This window comes from Panulirus ornatus, chromosome 43 (assembly GCF_036320965.1).
Source record: "Panulirus ornatus isolate Po-2019 chromosome 43, ASM3632096v1, whole genome shotgun sequence".
Classification (NCBI taxonomy): domain Eukaryota; kingdom Metazoa; phylum Arthropoda; class Malacostraca; order Decapoda; family Palinuridae; genus Panulirus; species Panulirus ornatus.
The window spans coordinates 28,920,633-28,942,313 of record NC_092266.1 but is presented as its reverse complement, the minus strand read 5'-3'; the positions used below and the strand labels follow the sequence as shown (position 1 = coordinate 28,942,313).

The 21,681-nt window shown below is 36.7% G+C and overlaps 2 protein-coding genes across 3 annotated transcripts; one reads left to right on the top strand and one right to left on the bottom strand.

Moving 5' to 3' along the window:
- Nucleotides 1-1,217: 1,217 nt before the first annotated feature.
- On the top strand, nucleotides 1,218-18,059 carry Bcs1 (Bcs1 chaperone). 2 transcript variants are annotated; one of them, XM_071687389.1, is made up of 10 exons: nucleotides 1,218-1,361; nucleotides 2,227-2,373; nucleotides 3,646-3,857; nucleotides 5,347-5,486; nucleotides 9,338-9,532; nucleotides 10,196-10,365; nucleotides 12,438-12,501; nucleotides 13,723-13,840; nucleotides 15,261-15,399; nucleotides 17,479-18,059. In XM_071687389.1, the coding sequence occupies exons 2-10, from the start codon at nucleotides 2,263-2,265 to the stop codon at nucleotides 17,665-17,667; spliced, it is 1,338 nt and encodes a 445-aa protein (XP_071543490.1). In that variant the 5' UTR covers nucleotides 1,218-1,361; nucleotides 2,227-2,262; the 3' UTR covers nucleotides 17,668-18,059. The 2 variants fall into 2 exon arrangements, with proteins under 2 accessions (XP_071543490.1, XP_071543491.1); XM_071687390.1 differs by lacking the exon at nucleotides 5,347-5,486 and adding an exon at nucleotides 7,821-7,960 and having other exon boundaries at nucleotides 1,223-1,361.
- Nucleotides 18,060-20,230: 2,171 nt separating this feature from the next.
- Nucleotides 20,231-20,617, bottom strand: LOC139762563 (putative CENPB DNA-binding domain-containing protein 1). Its single transcript, XM_071687594.1, has one exon. It carries the CDS (start codon nucleotides 20,615-20,617, stop codon nucleotides 20,231-20,233), a length of 387 nt encoding a protein of 128 aa, XP_071543695.1.
- Nucleotides 20,618-21,681: the final 1,064 nt, after the last annotated feature.

The window sequence follows — 21,681 nt, the reverse complement described above, 5'->3', positions numbered from 1 at the left end:
AATTGAAAGCACGTCGCGCCCTATCCCGTGCATGCATTTCACCCTCCTGCATTTTAAGGCTCCCGAACAATTGAGCTTTGTTTCATTCAGCAATAGAACATCCAAGCCCCTTTCCTCAAACATGCTACCTGCCCCGCCTTTTTCTCATCTTGATTTCATGTAATCACATTCGGAATCACTAGCCTGAGCCTTCGAGGAGGATGAGCATCCCTCGATAGGTTCAGTCTTCTATTCCAAATCTTAAAAACTGAAATACAAGAGGGGAATGATTTCCATCTCCCCGCCCTTTACGACACGTAGGGAATACTTGGCTAGTATTCATTATTCCCCATCCTCAGAAACAGGAATATATGTTGAATAATTTCAATACTATAATGCCAAAATGGTTTACTATGAAACTATGTAAGGGAGGGTTGGACTAGATATCAAAACAAACGTTCAGTAAGAAGGATATAGTTATATATAAGCACATGACTTGGAGCACTTCTAGAATAAGGTTTTTGAAGTATCAGCCAATATTTTATGATTTTCGAGCCACTTTACGCAAAAATATCTGGACAAGGATGTATTTCAACCTGCGTTTAATCATCTACCTAGTAAACCTCAGTAGTAAGTAAGCAACCACAGCACCGACCAGCGAACATTTCAGCGAGCGATCTCAGTTTAGAGCAACGAACAGTAGAGCCAGCGATCACTACCAAATGACAGCGAACGGTTAAACCAGCGAGAAATGTTAACTCTTTTGATCGAGCTATCAGTGCTTGAGAACTTAAATTGGTATTTCGTTTACGCATTTCAATCACCTTTGTCTTCAAAAGTATATTCTTGGGAAAAATATTTAGAGTAGGAATCAATTATCTAATATATAGATCTATCAGTTTCATTGTATAATCACTTACTAAAAGAATTTAGTTATTATTGTTTCAGTTATCCAGATAATAATGAACACTTCCTTATTCCTGTTAGGTGTTATTCTTCCAACAAATGAAAGTAGTAATGCATCTTCATCCAACACAGAAAGTTACCATACATTTCCTTCGAAATTTGATATAATCAACATAGAACCCAACTGCTAGAAACAAGATAACTCTTAAATAAACTTACTCTGTCTTATCATCAGGAGTTATAGATACCTAAAATTATATATTATACCCTTACACCAATTAGAATATGGAGAGAAATAAATACGCATCCTTGAATATAAGTGTTGTTGGATCGGTTAGGAGTAGACGAAACACCGGGTAGATGGAGGAAAATGTTGTTGTGCTTTCTGATGGTGAATTGATGCACAACGAACATTCATATCCACTTGTTGTGAAAAAATGGTGTGAGACTGGAGCCAGATATGATCTTTGTTTTCTGTGAGTCATGTGTGTCCCCACGTTTGCTGGTCTGAGATTGTGTAGAGATCAATGCTTAGGGTTCTATTCACACTGATGTACGCATGAAGGAAACAGAACACTTAATTCCTAATATTATACAATGGCAAACTACAAATATAGTACAGCTATTGTTAAGTTCACCCGTGTATTGGAAATAGCTATGGAAGTTGAGTGATTTGTAGAAATTACACTTGAGAGTTGTGGAGAGTCATTATTAGCACCTTTTTTTTTTTTTTTTACATGATTTCTTTTTAGGATACATTACAGAGATTGCGCCATAAAAGCGCTCCAATCAGTAATTGACAAAATAACAATCTATGTATTAACAGAAGCAATAGTAATTGACGTTACGTTAACTCCGGGAGCAAAGCTAATGGGTCAGATTCCATTACAATAGTTTGATATTCCTTGAAGGTTCATTTGGGATTATTTCTTTGATGCATGGCAAAATATTCAGTGAGTTTGTTGCCCTTTTACTTCCAAAACGTAAGGTTTGGTTTTCATATTTTTTCTATTTTCACATGTTTTGGGAAGAAAATTTGAGAAGAAAATTGGAATTAATTATTTTAATTTTTGTAGCAGTGTAAAAATTTTGGTTTCAAAAAGTATTATTGATCACTCACTTCAGATTGTAGACCCATTTAATTGTTATTAGTGAGTTCAGTGTGTGGGGTTCATAGTGTATGCATATGCTGGGAATTATGTGCATGAATATATTAGTGTTATGTATGTGATGCACTTCATTTACAGATGTTTGTGAAGGATAAATTTAATGAATAGCAATAGTGTTTAATTTTAAAGCCCCAGGTAGTTCCTTTGTAAATTTTGGTTTGTTTCTTCTCAGAATTGTTGATGTTGCTGTGAAATTTGACACAAGACAATGGCCATTCAAGACTTAATATCATCTTTAGCGGATAATCCTTATTTTAGTGCTGGTTTTGGATTATTTGGAGTTGGAGCTGGAGCTGCTGTGTTAAGGAAAAGTTACATGGTGAGGATTTTGTTGTGTTAAACAGTTATGTGTTATAAAATGTTCATTAGATACTCCTTCCTTAGTTATGGAGTTATGTATTAACAATTTCCTGTCTCTTCTGAGATTCTTATATGCTTTAATATAAATGACTTATGCCATTCTCTTAATTCTCTTATGCAGCACTATTTTCTGATGATCTTGGAGGAAAAAATATTCAGAATTTGAAAGAGCATAACAAAACTCAGGAAGGAGGTGAATAATAGTAGAATAGGGGTATGTTTAACCCCTTTATGTCTCACAGGTTATTCATATAACAACAAAAAAAGATCATTGTAGAAGTATATTTCTTCTATCGATAAAATGACGTGTAAGTTTTGTAGATGTTTCGGTACAATTTGCTGAAAAGTGCAAGAGCAAGGCCTGAGTGTCTAGTGAGTTGTCATCATGTATGTTTCATTGTATGTTTTCCCCACACTGAAATACTGATTCTCTCTATTTACTTATATCTCTTGATTCCTGTCCCAGTTGAAAGTCCCACAAAGGGATGGCCACGGCAAGAGTCTCCATAACTAAAGAACTCCAGTGCTGCTTTATAGCCTCTAGCACCTCACCCTTAGCAGGCGAATTGGCAGAGGGCAAGTCTAGGGCAGTGTTTGCAAAGGCTCCTACCCAGTGTTCCTAATGACCACTTCTACCAAGTACTCCTACCTACTACTTCTACCTAATGTTCCTTTCCTACATGTTCCTACAATTTTGCCAAAAGGCAGGGCTAGCACATAGTGCTTACCATAGGAAAATTTAGTTATGAAGAATGAGCTGCGTGAATTAAGTATTGTCATATATTACATATGACAAGGAGAGATTGTATGTTTGTGGACAGAATGTCAGTAGTACACATGTTAGTGAGGCAGAAAGAAAAGACAGCTACCTGGGTCAGGGAAGTGCAACTTGACAACCACTAAAGTGCTGGCTCACAAAGCAGTTGTCACTATTGTAAATTCAGACAGTACTTAAGCATGGTACACTGCTTTGAAATTGAGGCTTGAAACCTGCTGTATGAATTACCATTCAAAGTCATCGTTCTTTTCACATAGATATCTGTCTGGAGGTGTTAAGGGCTCAATGAGTGAAACTACAGACAAATTTTGGAAAGTATTATTCACAAAAGATGAAGTATGTAACATTCAAAATATATTTTGAGCATGTATGAATAGCTTTGTTCTGTAATTGAATAAGCAGATGTTTTGCATGTTTTTTGTGTCAATGATGTCAACTTTATCATTTTGACAGCTGGGGATGATTCTCTTCCGACGCCATTACATGACAACTCTTGAAGTTCCATGTCGTGATAAGTCATATCATTGGCTACTTCAATGGATCACCCTGAAAGGAGCCAAAAAAACTCAGCACCTTAGTGTTGAGACAAAATTCCAGCAAATTGAGACTGGTAAAATCACTACTCGTCATGATTTTATACCCAGTGTTGGCGAGCATTTTTTCTGGTGAGTAATTTATTTTAATTTGAATATTTGTTAAGTGCATTTTTAAGTTTAGATTCATTGTACCACTGTCGAGTTATTAGAATGATACTGGGGTCCCTCGCCAACCAGTGAGGTTATGTTCCTAGAAGGACCCATGGTTGGCAAGGTTCAGGGCCTATGAGAAATGAAGGGTTAGGGATAGTGACCCTTGAGATACATACTTTAGACCTCTAATGAAAACTTTAAGGTTTAAAAAAAAACAATTTATATTTTTAAAACAACATGCTTATGGTATAAAAGTGTAAACCTATGACGTACAAAACTGTAAGGTAATAGTATGACGGCAGTATGTTACCAGTAATGCTATGCATTTGAGCAACTACAAAGCATCCAGCTAGCTGTCCAGCACAAAAGGCTATCTCAATGTTTTCCCTAGTGATACAACCTAGTAAAGATATGTGGACTAGCTGGGCTGGGTCACAAACAGCCTATGGCCACTTCACATTTCTCCAGTGCTTGGATAGAATTTTGATGGTGCAATGGAGAACCATGGATACTCAAAACTTGATGCTGTGGTTGGTAAATTGGTGCACATTAGTCTAAATGTGCATTTTTCAAAATTATGGGTGGCAAAACTGTGATAGGCAAGAAGTCTCTTATGTAGAAAGTCATCTGTTTGCTTTTTTATCATTTTTTTTCTAGAACTATACAGACTACAGTGAAACTTTTCTGTAGTTTATTGCCTGTTCCCAGTCTCCTTTCTTATAGATAGGTGACTTGTCCTCCTCATTTCTCTTGGCATTTTGCACCTCTCCAATGAGATCTTGAATTTCTAAGATGAAATATTCTAAATGTATTAAGAGTGCTGAATAGCCTTAGATGCTCCGGTGCTTGGCTTATAAGCCTAGATTTTATAATCAAATCCAGTCCAATCCATGAGACCTTGAACAGTATTTCAAGAGGTTGTGTAGTGTATCTGCACACATCTTCAGTACATATGGTGAAATTTTATCAGGATCATAAGCTTTGTATGGATCAAGACCCTTTGTGTTAATATCTTTACTACATGTCTTCAAGACCCTTTGTGTTAATATCTTTACTACATGTCTTGATATTTCCTAAAACTTCTTCCCCATTACATCTCACTGGTGTTGGGGACATAGTGTCTCCACTGTGAAAATTTTTTCGAACTTGTTATGTTATGCAGTTCCTAACATATCCCAGTATCATCTTCTACAGTTCTTCCCTCTGATTCCCTCAGCCTGATTATTGGCTCTTGAACTGACGATTGACTTAATAATTTTGTAGAAAAGTTTTAGATATTCTCCTTCCTTATGAGTGTGTGTGTATGTGTGTAATTGTTTTAATCACTTCATATAATTCATGGATATTAGCAGAAACTTTTCATTACTCTTGTAAAGTGTTTTTCAGTTTCTGCAAAAAATGATTATAGCACATAACTTTTTGAATTCATTAAAGTTTGAAGTCTGTGATGAGGTGTTACCACCAGGTATGGAGGGACATGGCTGAAAGTGGAACGTACAAGAGAACAGCAAACATTAGATCTACAACATGGCACACCTTGGGAGACTGTAACATTTACTGCATTTGGGAAACAGAGACAACTTTTTCTTGATATCATTTATGAAGGTGTGTATGCATGATGATATCATACTGTTCTCAATACACTGACTGTCCTGTTGATTGAAAATTATCATTGCACTGAAAGGTGGATTCTAGATACAAATTGTTTTTCCAATATATATTGCTTTTCACATGGATAGTTGCATTTGAACTTCTCAGAAACTTTTTATCTGCCCGATAGTTGTTCTTCCATAACTGTACTGTACTACCATTTGCTCCCAATATATATGCTGTAATCTGCTTCTATTGTAGCTATCTCTTTGTGTAAACCATTAAGCCATCTCTCATCCATTCCTAAACTGATTAGATAAAATATTCCTAAACTGATTAGATAAAATCTCTCAAAAAGATTTTGTGTTGACTTACCATGCAAAATTCACACATCCTAAACATAGCTCTTTTTGGTCTTTTTTTTTTGAACTTGTAAACATCAAGTTTAATCCTTATGTGAGAGGAGTTGATCAATGCAAAGATGGAATAATGAAGTTAGTTAATGTATTCTGATCTTTTGAAATATGCTGTTGCTAATGAGGTTAAAAGATTTCTGAGGAAGTAAGCTTATCAGGCTAATGGGACATTGGTGTACTATTTTTTGAAAAAGTATGAAGTGATTTCAGGTTGCATAAAAAATGATATTGTTAAAATGTGACAGGAAATACTATTAAATAAAATAAACGTCATGTTGTAGTAAATAAGATGTTATGAATGAAAAACTTGTACAATTGCACATCTCATGGTGGGGATACCATACTTCAGCATATGTGAAGATACTGTTGCTGGTTGAAATGGTGCTCATTTGCAAAACTTGCTCCTCTGTTGTTTGGAGGCTTCTGTAGCCAATGTACCCACACTTCACCAAAGTCCATTGTTTGCTGTGTTTTGAATGTATGTTGATTTTTTCCTTTGCCATTCATCTTATTTATGTGTATTTTGGCTTTGTAATGGTGTCCAACTGATGTCCACGAAACAGATCTGTTGTTGTCAGCTCTTGAAAAAAATCACTAAAAGAGCTTCATGCCTTATGCCCAACTAAATTTCCAAGAGACTTGGACATTTTCAGGGATTATAAAGGGGGATATTTTTTTGTGGATTAAGAAACTTTCTCAGTCTCGGTTTTTCACCAAAATACGTAATGTAAAGAAGTTGGCCTCTACTTTAACCTTGTTTAGAAACCTTTCACTGGAAAACAGGTCTTTCATATGTATCACCTCTTTTAGGCAGTACCTTAACTTAGACATTGTGAATCTACACTCTATGGGTCTGGGGGTTCTTTCAGGAGTGAATGATTCTGGTGTGCTCCCAGTCCACTGCTGAAGGCATTTATTTCCACATTTGGGTTTGGTCTTCTTGTCTTCAATTTTTTCCATAAACCTTCCTCTTTCATGTGGGTATGCTTTCATGCTCATGGGACTGACCCTAGAGGAAAGCACTTTTCCTGGTTTCTTTGGCCGGCCCTGCCTTCTGCTCCCCCCTCCCCTTTTTTTTTTTTTTCAAAAACCTTGGTATCATATGTGAATGCTTTTGGGTTGATGCTAGTGATTTGTGAATTCTGAGCTGCTAGCAGCTAGGTTGAATGGGTCAATAGGTCATCTTTTCGGCATTCACTGATTGGCCAAAGGTGTGGCCCAAAAACGAGCAGTCTACTGCTGCCAGAGTGAGAGGATGGTGACAGACAGGGAGAGCGCAGGGACAAAGGGTTAGAAGGTCCTAACCCCAGTTTTTCTAGAGAGTGTCCTTGAGAATCACTCATGCTCATAGGACACTGCTTCAGAGAGAAAAGGCTTTTCATATTTCACAACTTACATATGATTACTTATGGTAACTGAAATGGCCAAAACAAAAACATACCCTGATCATGGCCATCTCAGATGAAAGAAAATTAGGATTTAAGGAAATAGATGAAGGAATTAATTATAACTCCTCAGGTGTTTGTAGACCTGGCCCTTATAAAGCTAGGGAGCTTGCAGGGAGAGGGAAAGACAAGAGAAGTGCCTGTTAGATATTTCCATTGCTTTGCAGTTCAGGGAGAGGAGGGGTCTCAGAGCTAAGACCCATGTAATTCTGAAAGGACTAATGAACTGATGTGTGCTTTTCTGCAAGGGATTTAGTTTGAAAGTTAAAGCAAAGTAAGGCATGTTATACTGTATATATTTCAAAACCTTATTTGTAGTGTACCAAAGAATAATTTTCCTCTAGTTTTTTGAGTACTTCAAAGATGTTGACAATTAAATCTCGTACTGTTCACATTCACATTTATTCTCTGTCCATTATCATCATAGGTTTTGTATTGATAAGAAGGAAGTACGACATCGTTGTTCAAAAGGCATAACTCTGTTTCAGGTTTAAAAGAACTTGGATCTGCGTAGAGCGTTCAAGATCACAGCAAACATTAGACCTTCACATGGGTGTTCCCTTTGAGACAGTTAAACTAACAGCCTTTGGCAAGAATAAGGACCTGTTCTATGATATTTTAGAAGAGGGTTAGTGTGATTTTTTTAATAGAATTATTTGACAGATTGAATAAATCTTTGGTTACGATTTACTTTCTTTCGACCACCTTAATTTATTTTCTCCAGGATCAGATCTTCCTGTGAGCTTTTGAAAGGTCTTTAGGATCTCCAGAGTTAAAGTTCTTTAACCCTTTGCCTTTTGGTGAGATGAAAATATCTATCTATCTATCTATCTATATCTTTAACACCTGTTCCAACTGGAAATCCCTCAAAGGGGTGGTCATGGCAACAATCTCTATAACTAAAGAACCCTAGTGCCACTTCTTAGCCTGTAGTGTCTTACCCTCAACAGGCCAATAGCAGAGGGCAAATCTAGCGCAGTGTTTGCAGAGGCCTCTACCTAATGAATATCTCTCATCCTTTGCTACCTGTTTGGTACTAGTAGCTTGCTGGCTTGGCCCAGGTCCACCCACAGACCAGTCAGTGTCCCCAGATTGGTGATGGCATTATCATCACACTGGCTGTCAATTTGGCATCAACCCACCACCTCTTAGTTTGAGGTGTCAAAGGCATACATTCATATCATGCATTGAAAAGTTTAGGTGTAAAAATAACTTAATTCTTAGTTGTCTGAAGTCCTGACACTCATTCCATAAGGCATTTACATATCATCTCTTTACCTTGTGAGAAGAGGACAGTCTACATCAGAGCACAATTACGGGTATCTCTGCATGTATACTTGGCTTAATATGTTTTCCTGACTCTCAGCCATAGATACTAGAGGCCTTTATCACCTAGCAATGGTCAAGATGTGGTCTTTGTAATCTGTTTATTTTCCATTTAATGATTATTTTCCTACATATTTGCCATTTCCTGCATTAGTAAGGTAGTGTCAGTAACAAATGACTGAGCCTCAGAGGGAAAAATCCACACTTAGCCCACATCTCTGATCGTTCTTTTAGAAAAGTAGAACAGGAGAGGAGGATTTCCAGTCCCCAGCTCCCATTCCCTTTAGTCGTCTTCTAAGACATGCAGGGAATACATGGGCAGAATTCTTTCTTCCCTATCCCTAGGGATGAAAAATTTACTTTATTCCACCATCAGGTTAAAAAAATAGGATTTCAAAGGAGTCTTCTGTTAATGGAAATGAGATGATTGTGGATCTAGCAACTTGAATATCAGCAGTAAAAGTTATGCTTCATCTTCTTTAGGTGAGGAAATGAAGCTCATCAAATTCGTTCATTTAGAAATAACATGTTATGAATCTTTAAGCATGAAAACTAATGGATTGAAATACCACAGGAAAACATAACAGTCCAAATGCAGAAATGTACTTAACTGTTTTGTAGGCATAACCTTGATATTGAAGAAAGAGAATGTAGTTTCAAAGTCTTCATTTCTTTACAGCTCGAGATTTGGCGGTAAAACAGAATGAGGGCAAGACTATAATGTACACTGCCTTTGGATCAGAATGGCGGCAGTTTGGCAATCCTAGGAAACCACGTCCACTGAATTCTGTTGTACTAGACAGGGGAGTGTCTGAAAGGATTGTCAAAGATGTACAGGATTTTATGAATAATCCAGAATGGTACTCAAGCAGAGGTAAGACAAACATCTTTGATCATAACCTCTTTGTTATAGACTCTGTATCATTTACAATAACAGATCCATACACTCATGGTTGTGCACACTTATGAATGCTCTCAAAACATAAAACTGAAAAGAAAGGTTTGGTTGGGGCATTAATGGTGATCCAGTAATGGACCAGCTAAGTGACAAGGCTTTGAGTAGGTGGCAGGGATAGGAAGCAGAGTGAGACTTGCTTAGAAAAAAGCTTAAGAGTAAGATTAGTAAGATATTGAATTACATCAGGGAGAATGATATTACAAAATTAGGTACAAGAAGTAGTAGCAAGATCTGAAGGCACAGAACATTCATAAAAAGTATGAATACACAAGAGGAGTTAAATAACAGAACCAGAAGCTTTGAATTGGACAACAGTAAGCTTAAAGTTTTAGCCAGCAGTATGATCTGACAGTGTTTAATTACCGAAGCTAGAGATAGAGAGATACGAATAAGTGATGATACTTGATTGTTGGTTAGATTTTTGCAGTTTTGTTTAATATTTCTACCAGCATATGCTTACTTTTTTGGGGGGGGGAGTTGTTCTAAGACCTTTCTTGTAACTTTAGGCATTCTTGTATACCTAACATAGTTTGCTGATTTAAGCATCTGTTCATTTTATTGTTCCTTCTGTTCTCTTAGGGGTTCCTTACAGACGTGGCTTCTTACTTCATGGACCTCCAGGATGTGGCAAGAGTTCCTTCATCACTGCTCTGGCTGGAGAATTAAAGCTTGGGATTTGTGTTCTTAACCTCAGTGAGCGAGGTCTTACTGATGACAGACTTAATCATTTGTTGGCTCTAGCCCCTGAGGTTAGTAATTTAGTTATCACTAAGTTTCTGGTAACAAGCTGTAATGCAGTATTCTTTTCTTTTAACAAGATCTCATATTATCTAGATGGTAGCTAGGAAATTAGACTTTCAGTTTGATTTTATAGATATCTGGATCCTATGTTATCCATACCTATTTAGTGTTTTGGAAACTCTATGAAAAATTAAAAAGATAATTGAAAAATGAGATTAGTCTTTCATTTCAGTATCAAGATCAATGACAGTTGATTAAAAACTAGCCTATGACAGCAATATTTATTCAGTTATGGCTGACTTTTGGTTAGGCTTGGTCTTGGTAATGGCAAAGTTACATTGTTTAATGTAACCTGACCTGTGCAGGTAATAGTAGAAAATGGAAAGTTTAAAGTGTATTGTTTTTTTGTACCTCACTGCTTCTCCAACCTCTGTGAGGCAGTGTCAGGAACAAGTGAAATACTGCTTCATTTGCTTATATCCATTCTAGTTGTCATCATATATTGAAATCAAAGCCTTGCCATTCATAGCTAAGCACAGTAGAATAGTTCATAGTTTTCCATGACTGCTTCTAATTCCCTGGTTCATTCCACTGACAGCATGCACCTCCCACATATCAATATCAGTCCAAATTAATTTTATCCCATTTATGCATCTTTACAAAATGTTCAGGTCTTGATACTGCAAAGCCTCCATCACTATGTACTTCCATTTCCTTGGTCTCCTCCCACTTTTGACCTGTAGATTCTCTTAATTATTCTTTCTTTGCTTATCTTCTCCATGTGTCCAAACCATATCAACACAACTTGGTCTGCTCATTCAGTCAGATTACTGTATAACCTCACCTATGTACCGCACTGTTATTCTTTACACAATGAACCAACTTCACACCTCATTGTTCTCAGGCATTTCTCTTCCAACATGTTTTCCCTCTTTTTTCCTTTAGCATTATTGGCCCAAGACACACACCTCATATTGTCCTTGGACATTTCTTTTCACCCTCATCCTTCCTTTAGCTTTCAAGGCCCAAGACATACATTCTCACAACACTCAGAACTCTTTTACCTTCAAACATGTCCATCTTTGCTGTGATAGACACTGACCTCAGTGTCTCCAGGACCATAGTTCCTCCTCTACCACTGTTTGGCTCACTTCAGACCTCATGGTTCCATCTTTTCATGTCCACTCCTCAAGGTCCTCCCTACTCAAACTGGCAGAGGTCAACTCTAACACAGTGTTTGCAGAGGTTCCTACCTAATGTTCCTAGTGATTACTTCTATCTAATGCTCCTACCTACTACTTCTATCTTTTGCTCCTACAATTTTGCCAAAAGGCAGGGCTAGTGCATAGTGCTCACCGCAGGAAAGTCTTGAGTTACAAAGAATGAGTTGTGTGTGTGAGTTAAGTGTTACATATGACAAGGAGAGATTGTATGTTTGTGGACAGAATGCCAGTAGTCCCCATGTTAGTGAGACAGAAAGAAAAGACAGCTACCTAGGTCAGAGGAATGCAATTTGATGAGCACTGAAGTACTGGCTCACTAAGCAGATGCCACTAACACTCTTGATACCCAGGCAGGTAGTATTGGTAATATACCTTCCTGGTTGTTGGCTGCCTATCACCTACTACCTACATATCAACTGTAACTTTCTTTTTTAAAACCCTGTGGTACTTATCTTTCCTTTGTTAGCACGGCAGCATCATGAACAGATGACTAAGCCTTTGTATGAATATCTTGCTAAGCTTCCTCTGTTCCTACTTTAAAGTGATAATTCAAAAGACCTTCTTTTGTTAGTTCCTACGACACACAGAAGATATATGGGTGATGTTCTTTCTCCCTTATCCCCAAAATGTTTTTCAGTTATAAGCAAAAAGTTAAGTGGATTTATGAAGAATCTTTTATACACCTCAATCATCACATGATTTATTCATCTGTAGTAATTCCATTTTATGTACATGTTCCCCTTGTAAAATTTTGTTTTATTGTTTTGGTTAACAATGTAACTAATCATGTTGCTAAACCTTTGCTCATATTCATAATATCTAGAATTGAGTAATATAGCAAAATCTCTGTTTTACAGAACACTATCATCCTATTGGAGGATGTTGATTCAGCTTTTGTGAGCAGAGAGGAGACCTCAGAAAGTGAGTAATGATTCTGTAAATTGTTTGTGCCATCATCTTACTGGACCTCTGAATATTATTTTGGCTCTTCCAGATAATAGTACAGTAGAAAAATATAAGAATTTATTTTAGTGTTATTAACAGTATTCATTACATTACATATCAGTTGCATTTCCCATACAATTTTACTTAAGTTAATGGCTTAATTGATATATTCTCCTTGAAAATGCTGTTTTGCATTTCTAAAAGTTGATGGCTTGTGTATATTCTTCTTTTCATGTGCGGCTATGCTATACTAAGTGCACTCTTTCACATGAACATTAATCAATATTTGGTTGTACAAACTCTAAGCAAGTTGGAGTAATTAATAGAAGGAAATAATTTAAGAATACTTTACATATAAAACAGGAAATTAAATACATGATATATCGTAAAAGATTAGAATAATGTGAACTATACAGTCTTGAAAGTATAAGATAAAGGTACAGTGTATGGTGTTGCCCATGACCTCATTCCTGAAGCTCCTGCAGCCCAAGGTAGCACTACTTTCAGTAGTTGGGAAATGTGGACTCCTTTGGAGTGAAAAGTTCTTTGATGAGACTGTACTTCCAATGATGCTGCCTTGCCAAAGGTGACTTTTCACTTGTGGTGTAACCTTGTGTAGGTGGAGTCCGGTAAACATCTACATATGCATTCATTGGGGCCTGAACATGCCAGAGGGTTAAAGGTGTGTACAGGATAGAGTGAATTGGAATGATGTGGTATACAGGGGTAGACATGCTGTCAATGGACTGAACCAGGGCATGTGAAGTGGTCAGAAGAAACCATGGAAAGGTCAGTGGAACCTGGTTGTTGACAAACAGCTGTGGTTTTGGTGCACTACACATGACAGCTGGAGAATGAAAGTGATGGAACATGGCCTATCTTTGTCTGTTCCTGGCGCCTCCTCACAAACATTGGAAATGGCAGTCATGTATGATGAAATATCTACGAAAGAGTCCTGGTGTAACCCATGACATTTCTAAAGGCTCCTGCAGCCCAAGGCTTGCACTACAACTTCATCCCTTTTTGCACACATACATCTTCCATTTCACTTGCTATAACATTCAAAACTTCCTGTTCATCCTGTTACTGCATGATTATCATAATCTTCCTTTAAGAATTCCGTAAAGTTTTACTGTATCATCTTCCTTTAAGAACTCTGTAATGTTTTACTGTATCTTGCAAATTTTCTTTAAACAGTGAAAGCAGCTTATGCAGGCCTCAACCGACTGACCTTTAGTGGACTTCTAAATTGTCTTGATGGTGTTGCATCAGCAGAAGCAAGAATAGTTTTTATGACAACTAATTATCCTGAAAGGTTAGCACAAGTATTTACATTGTAATATTTCTTAAGGTGAATTTCTATGTGAAATTTCCTTTGAAAGTTGAATACATAAACTTGAATTTGAATGAACTTCTTTATGTGAAAAGGGCTCAAGGGTTACATAATAATAATGCTAATAATACTGATTTTGATAATGATAATGATAATAATAATAATATTGGGGTTGACGTACTGTCAATGGACTGAACCAGGGCATGTGAAGCATCTGGGGTAAACCACGGAAAGATCAGTGGGGCCTGGATGTGGATAGGGAGCTGTGGTTTTGGTGCATTATACATGACAACTAGAGACTGAGTGTGAACGAATGTGGCCTTTTTGTCTGTTTTCCTGGCACTACCTCGCTGAAGCAGGAGTTAGCTATGCTGTTTCATGTGGGATGGGGTAGCAACAGTTGATGAATAATAACACTTATGTTTATTTTTTTCATACATATTCACCATTTTCTGCTTTTGCAAGGTAGCATTAAGAACATAGGACTGAGCCATGGAGGGAATATCCTCACTTGGCCACCTTCTCTGTTACTTTTTTTGGAAAAGTAAAACGGGATGGGAAGATTTCCAGCCCACTCCCTCCCCTTTTAGTCACCTTCAGTGACATGCAGGGAATAAGTGGGAAGTATTCTTTCTCCCCTATCCCCAAGGTAATAATAATAATGTTCATTATGATAGTAATGATAACTGGAGTATCCTCAGCATGTTGTAAATGATGCCTAAAAGGGATTGCAGTAGGTTGCTGGTAATCCCCTTTTCCTGTATTAATTTTGAAAAGAAGGAACAGAGGAAGGGACTAATGGAGGATTTTTCTTCTAGGACTTGGTTATCTGTTCTTGACACTACCTTAGCTAGTGGAAATAATGAAAATGCATGAAAGAAAAAAATGATAATGAAGTAATAATGATAGGGAATGAGTTCAAGACCAGAGTAGGTGAAAATAAAAGTAGACTACAAGAGGTGAGTGCTTGTTAGTGCTTATCCACTTGCATATGGCATGCACTACATGTCTTGCTCAGTGAATATTACTGTTTTTTTTCAGCTGCCTTGCAATTTATGTGTTGTCAATCCAAGGCTCAGTAGGGATTGACCTTAACTGATATCAAAATGCTTTAAGCAAAATCTAAAAAACAGTGTCCATTTTCTTTCCTTGCACATGAATCATAGTAGTTAACTAGTACTTAGATGTGTTTGCTTGTATCTGGTACAGGTCCGTGCTGGCCTTTGTTTATGAAATTGTTGGTGATCATATGTTTGAGAGGATTTCTGTCTCCTTGTTCCTGCTCTCTTGGTTGCCCTCTATGACATAGATATATGTATGGATGGTATGTGTTTGTGTACAAGTTATTTTTTCTTATTTTTCTAGGTACATTGCTCTTAAATGTTTACATGTTCGTTTTCAGGCTTGACCCAGCTTTGATACGGCCAGGCCGTGTAGATTTAAAGGAATATATTGGCTATTGCACACCGCACCAGCTGGAGACAATGTTCTGCAGATTTTATCCTGAGGCTCCAAGTGTTTTAAGTTCAACTTTTTCAGAAGTAAGTTGACTTTTTAGTTTTTATCATTATTTCTAATTTTCATAAACATGTTTCAAGTTTACTCCATATATTTACATTATCATAATTTCTTCTTAATAGGCATCTTTTAGGTTGAAGTTTGGCAATTTCAGTTGAAGAAAATGAAAATTGGTGAACAGAGAATTAACTAGTTTTTTGCAGTAGATGCCATTAACATTACTCACATTTTTTGTCCCTTGTATGATTACATATGTTTGTTTACTGTATTCATGTCCACTAGAGACTTAATGTGGCTTCTCAAGATCGTTGAAGTACCAAAGAATTATTGTTTTACATCAGTGATCCATGTTTTGAGTACTGTTCAACCTTTTGCTGTGTGATTCATTTCGGGGGTGCCCAAAAGTGTTAATTTTCCTCCAAAAAATTAAATCATTATCTTGATATCATCTCTTACCTTTTTAATATCTAACGGAGATATTTTATTCTAGATCTGGGAATACTATTTCTTGAAAACCATACTAGAAAGATAGAAGTGACGTACAAAGAAAACTAAAACTCAGGGAATTGTAAGAGCATATAAAAGATCCTTATAAATATCACAGGATAACTTTAAACTCCTTACAAATAGAAATCAAGGTTCAAACATCATACACATGGAATATGAGTGAAGAAACACCTCAAAGTTTTGAATGGAGCATGAATGAAGAAACACCTTAAAGTTTTGGAGTTCTCAACCCTCTCGTGTCTTTCCCAATAACTGTGACCTGGCACATTTTAAAAGAAAGGTTTTCATTTCCTCCATAATTTGTCAATACTTTTCCTTGTTTCCTCTTTTTCCTTTTCATTAACCTATTTACATTTCAAACAAGGCTTGGGCTTGATGTGAACTTTTGTCTGTGACTGGAGCCTTTAGAAAATATTTTTAGACGTATATAAGCATTTTAGCAGTTTATTAAAAGGCCTCTGACATATAATAGTATATCAGTAATATTCTAATTAAAACACAAGTGTTAGAGAGCCACAAGAGTTATATAGTGACTCACTCATTACATAATTAGTCAGCTGATTGTAAATAAACACTTCACACTGCGCTGCTTTCAATAGTCAGACCTCTGAAACTTTTGGCTTATATGTGCCTATAAGAGGATTTAATCATCCTAATGAATATAACTGAATGATGTAACATATGTAACTTACCTACAAAAAACTAAACTCAGCAATCCTGCCCATGGACTCTGAGCAGCTAATTACAAAATACTGTACATGTTGTAGTTTATCAGAGGATAGATACTTTGATACTGAATATTCTTGTAAGATATTATTTATAATTTAGCAGTTAATCAATAACATAACACTCAAAACTTTCAGCTTGGTAGGTCAGCTGGCATCTGTATACAGACTCAGAACTTCATCCAGTGTTATGAGTAACACTCTGAGGAGTAGGAAATGCTACTAATGAGTTATTGCTGTTATTTATTTAGGTAGTAGTTGGTAGCCAACAACCAGGGAGGTATTTTACCAGCACTACCTACCTGGGTATCGGGAGGGTTAGTGACATCTGCTTAGTGGACCAGCTGTTCATTGGTTTTCATGCTGCACTCCTCTGACCCAGGTAGCTGTCTTTTCTTTCTGCCTCACTAACACGTAAACTACTGGCATTCTGTCCACAAATGTAGTCTCTCCTTGTCTTACATAACACTTGACAACACTTAACTTACAAAGCTCATTGTTCATAACTTAGATTTTCTTGTGGTGAGTACTATGTGCTAGCCCAGCCTTTTGGTGAAATGGTAGGAGCGGTAGATAGAAGTAGTCGGTAGGATCATTGATTCAGGAGCATTAGGTAGAAGTAATTGGAAAGAGCATTAGATAGAAGTAGTCAGTAGGATCATTAGGTAGGAGCCTCAGCAAACGCTGTTAGAGTTGCCCTCTGCCAGTGGCCTGTTAAGGGTGAGGCACTAAAGGCTAAGAAGCAGCACTGGAGTTCTCTAGTTATGGAGACTATTGCCGTGGCCACCCCTTCGAGGGAGTTCCAATTGGAATGGGTGTCAGAGATTTAGATAGATAGATGTTTATACATGCTCATTTTTTTCTTTTTAGGAAACACAGAACTTGAGAGTGCCTGTGAGTGCAGCAGCTATCCAAGGTCACTTTATGATTTACAAAGAAGATCCTGTAGGAGCAATACAGAACGTTAGTCAAATGGGTCTTGAAAGTAAATTTTGCAAGGATGATGCAATACAAAGGAACACAGTGAATGATATAAGTGATGTTAAAGAAAATATATAAATTAGATAATAAATGTACTTAATAGCATCAGAGCATCAACAGTCTTATTTGAAAAATATAATGAAGTAGGAGTTCTGTCTTGAGCTAATAGAAATAATAAAAACATTTTAGAATATCAGAAATATCAGACATAAATTCAAACAAAGTGCTTTTCTTCCATCACTGTTATCCTTCATACCTTTAGAATGCTTAAGTTAATTTTTGAATATCAATAATATTGGTGTCATAAGTATTACACTTAGTAACAGCTGTTTAGAAATGTTTTTTATGTACTCTTTAGGTACAATAATGGTTTTCAAAAAGTGTTTGATCAATTTTTAATAGTATTTCTACAACAGGTAATGCACAAGAGTCTGTAGAGAATGGAAACAATATATCAGATAATTCATAATTCCCTTGCAATTTTTGTTGCACCTTGAATACTTTTGAAATCACAATTTTATCATTATTACTAAATACCATTTTCTTTAAATTTACAAGAGAAAATCCATCATAACTAACAGTATAAATGAACAAATTAATCAAGCAACTTGACAAGAATTTTAGTCTTATAGAATCAGGTCTGTTACATCTATCTCTGGTCTTACAGAATCAAATTTATTACATGTAATGTTCCTAAGGTCTTCATTAATATAGAAAATAGATTACTTTTGCTATCTCACTCATGTGGGATATGGCAATTATGTATGAAAAAAAATTGCTTTCATTAAAATGTTCCATTATAAATGCTTGCACCATTTATCAAAATCACATGACATACATCATCTGTGAATAGATTACGAAATACTCAGTTTATTACACAAAATTATAAAAACTTCATGACAGACCAACTGCTCCCTTCATTTTGTGATGAACATTATAGCCCTGCTAATGTTGTCACATGATGAATTAAAGGTTCCAACCTCTTAAAAATCCGAGCTGATATTTGTTTCCACCAATTATCCATCGACGTCACTATCACTGTACTGCCATTGCTGGAAAAAATATCATTTATAATGATCATCGTGAGGACCCTCAAAGAGTGAATATAAGTACTCATCTGGAGGGGAAGCCAGATGTCAACACTGATTACTGTAATTAGTTTTAGCGTACAAGAAAGAGTGCCTCGGGTATGAGTGTTAATATTTGTTGTTATTTTTTCATTTATTCATGTAAATAAAGTTCTATTTGTGTAAGTAAATTTCTTTTTTTATTTGCTTTGACATTTCTTGCATTAGCAAGGTAGTGCCAGGAACAGGTGAAGAAAAGGCCCCATTCATTCATAGGTGAACACATAAAAACACGTATAATATGTGAAAATAATATATGTACAAAATATGTCTTGTAAAGAAATCATATGTAATGTGATTATGTGTACATGGCAAAAAACCATACTTCACATACAGTTACATAGATTGATGCTGCCAGTGTAGGCCCTCCCCTTTCCATTCTCCACCTTCCCACACCATTATGAAGGAAAGTATACAATTATTTTAGGTATTTTCTTACATAACTTGTAATATGGACATTTTGTAACATTTTTGTTACACATATTGGGACAATTGGTGTGTAAGGATTAAATGGGTCATCCTTATTCTTGCCATTTTAGGATATCTTATCATTTATTTGTACTTTAAAAGCTGTTCTTGAGGTATACACTTTTTTTATTGAACAGTTAATTATCCATTACAAGCTGCTGTTACCAATCTAACAACTGAAAATCAATATTCAGTATTAAAAATCCTGAAATTTCAAACAAAAGCTGAATTAGTTTTCATTTCAGCCTAAAGTTATGAAAGTTACATTACTCACTGGGAAGCAGGTATAGAAAATGTAAGCTCAGAAAAAGTAAAAGCTCTTTTCTCAACTGTGGTGTGTCCTGCGTGCGTTAGGGATCTTTAAGGATAATCTCTAATAAAATTAGGATTGCTACACACTAGCTCTGCCATCATGGCAAAATCTTGTCGAAGGTACCCATAGTTGGTAGATACTTAAGGGAGTTAGTGGCAGCTCACTCATTTTAGGCCCACTTTTGGCCAATCAGGAACAGCCATAATGATGAAGTCAGTGATCCACTCACCCCCGGCTGCTTAGCAACACAGAATATTGTAGGACTGTGTATCACCAAAGCATCTGCTACCACACCAGCTTTTCCCATCCCATGGATTTGTGTCCATATTCTTTCTTCTTCATACATCTTCACTAGTTCCCATGAGGTGTGGTAGTATCATGAAAAGATGGAGAAGCATTAGAAAAAAAATTCTCCACTGATCTCTTCTCTCCCTTCTTTTGGAAATAAGTACACCCATCACGGCTTTATGTGGGGTTTATGTTCTACGAAAACCTTGCACAAGGCGAAATCACATTTAGCCAATCAATAAACATAGAAAAATGGGAAATGTGTGCTGCAGCTTTGTGGTCACCACAGGCAGACTCTCCCATTATCTTCACATTATGCAGCTTCTGATGTCTAATAAACTCATCTAACCATCCTTTACTTGCTAGAAATGGCTCTGGCTAAGCTGCATTCTGTTCTTTACATAATTGCTCATAAATATTCAGAGCTTTAAATCTGAGCTGAAGGTTACTTAAGCTGCTTCTCCGTCTCATGCTTTATGTATAACAAGAGCATGTTCCCCACCTTCTTCATAACTGGATTTCTAACCCTTATGGTTACCTTGGTAGGCAGAGGTGTAGAGTGAACAACAGCACTTGGAATTTTTTCTGCATTCTTCTTTATGTTGTGGATTGTAGATTTACCCAGGTTGTAAGGATGCTCAAGCGTTGATGCTTCCTCACCAGCATCAGTGTATTGTGATATTTCTAGCTTCATTTTTAAGGTCAAAGAGGTTCTTTTCCATTTAAATGCTTGTTCTAGGGTAGATGTTGCTTGACTTTTGGATGCCATATTAACAAACACAAACATGAGTTGCAGAAAAAGCACATTAGCAGGTACACCCAAATTGCACATGTAGCATAGGTCAGCACAAAACAGTGGTAACTGCAAGACTAACCCAATCATAGGCAGGAACATGGTGCACTCCACCCAGAACCCATGCTTACTCCACCTGCCAACCCTCACTGAAGCTTTGGTGCACTTTCTACTGTGCTGATGCTCCCTCACCAGCATCAGTGCATTGTAAGATTTCTAAGGTCAGAGAGGTTCTTTTCCATTTAATTGCCAGTTCTGTAGTAGGAGAAAATGTTGCTAGATGTTTGGATGCCATATTAACAAACATAATGCCGGAGGTCACAGGGAAATCACATTAGCAGGGACATCCAAATTGCACAGATCTGCACACAGTGGTGGTAATTTTGAGACTGACCCGTTGGTGGGAACATGGCACACTTCACTCAGGACCCACGCTTCCTACACTCTCTTTAAATTAAGATAGGCTTTTCAGTGGTCATACATACATGTTTGCCACTTCCCACATTAGCTAGGTAGCATTGAAGAGGGTGACTAAGAGGGGACAGGAATTGAGGTTGGAAACCCTTCCCTTTTTGTGTTTCAGTTTCTAAAAGATGGTGCTTCTTAATGGTATTCTGTGATTAGCTTATTTGTGAGCAAAATTTCTTAGGAAATATTCACTCATGTTGTACATCCACTGCTGATGACAAGGCTGTTAAGGACAAGAGTCATGCTAACATAATGCTTTCATAAGATTTTCCAAAGGAACTTTAAAGAGTGAAGAAGTCTTAACAAATTAGGCAATGTGCTTGGAAAATAAAGTGTCTTAAAATATTATAATCATAAATTTAATAGGACAAAAAAAAGACAATTTTGTAATGATAATCCATTTCTGGAATACAAAAACCTTGTTTTTACTTCCTTTTACCTTAAGATTTCTTTTGTTTCCTCTTTAGAATTCTTTTATGACTTTTTTCAACTCATGTGAGGATTCACATAGCAGTACCATTATCTACCTGAAATTGCACTACCTGTTTCAACTCCTTTTTACTAATTTTCACTGCAGTTCCTCTACCCATGATATGTGCTAGAACTGTTCTCACTGGACCATTAATACAACAGTA

Coding starts and splice junctions, on each gene's coding strand:
- LOC139762563 (XM_071687594.1), bottom strand. CDS start 20,617: ATGTGCAATTTGGGTGTACCTGCTAATGTGCTTTTTCTGCAACTCATG.
- Bcs1 (XM_071687389.1), top strand. CDS start 2,263: ATGGCCATTCAAGACTTAATATCATCTTTAGCGGATAATCCTTATTTT. Junction 9,533..10,195: donor AGAATGGTACTCAAGCAGAG/GTAAGACAAACA, acceptor CTGTTCTCTTAG/GGGTTCCTTACAGACGTGGC. Junction 13,841..15,260: donor ACAACTAATTATCCTGAAAG/GTTAGCACAAGT, acceptor GTTCGTTTTCAG/GCTTGACCCAGCTTTGATAC.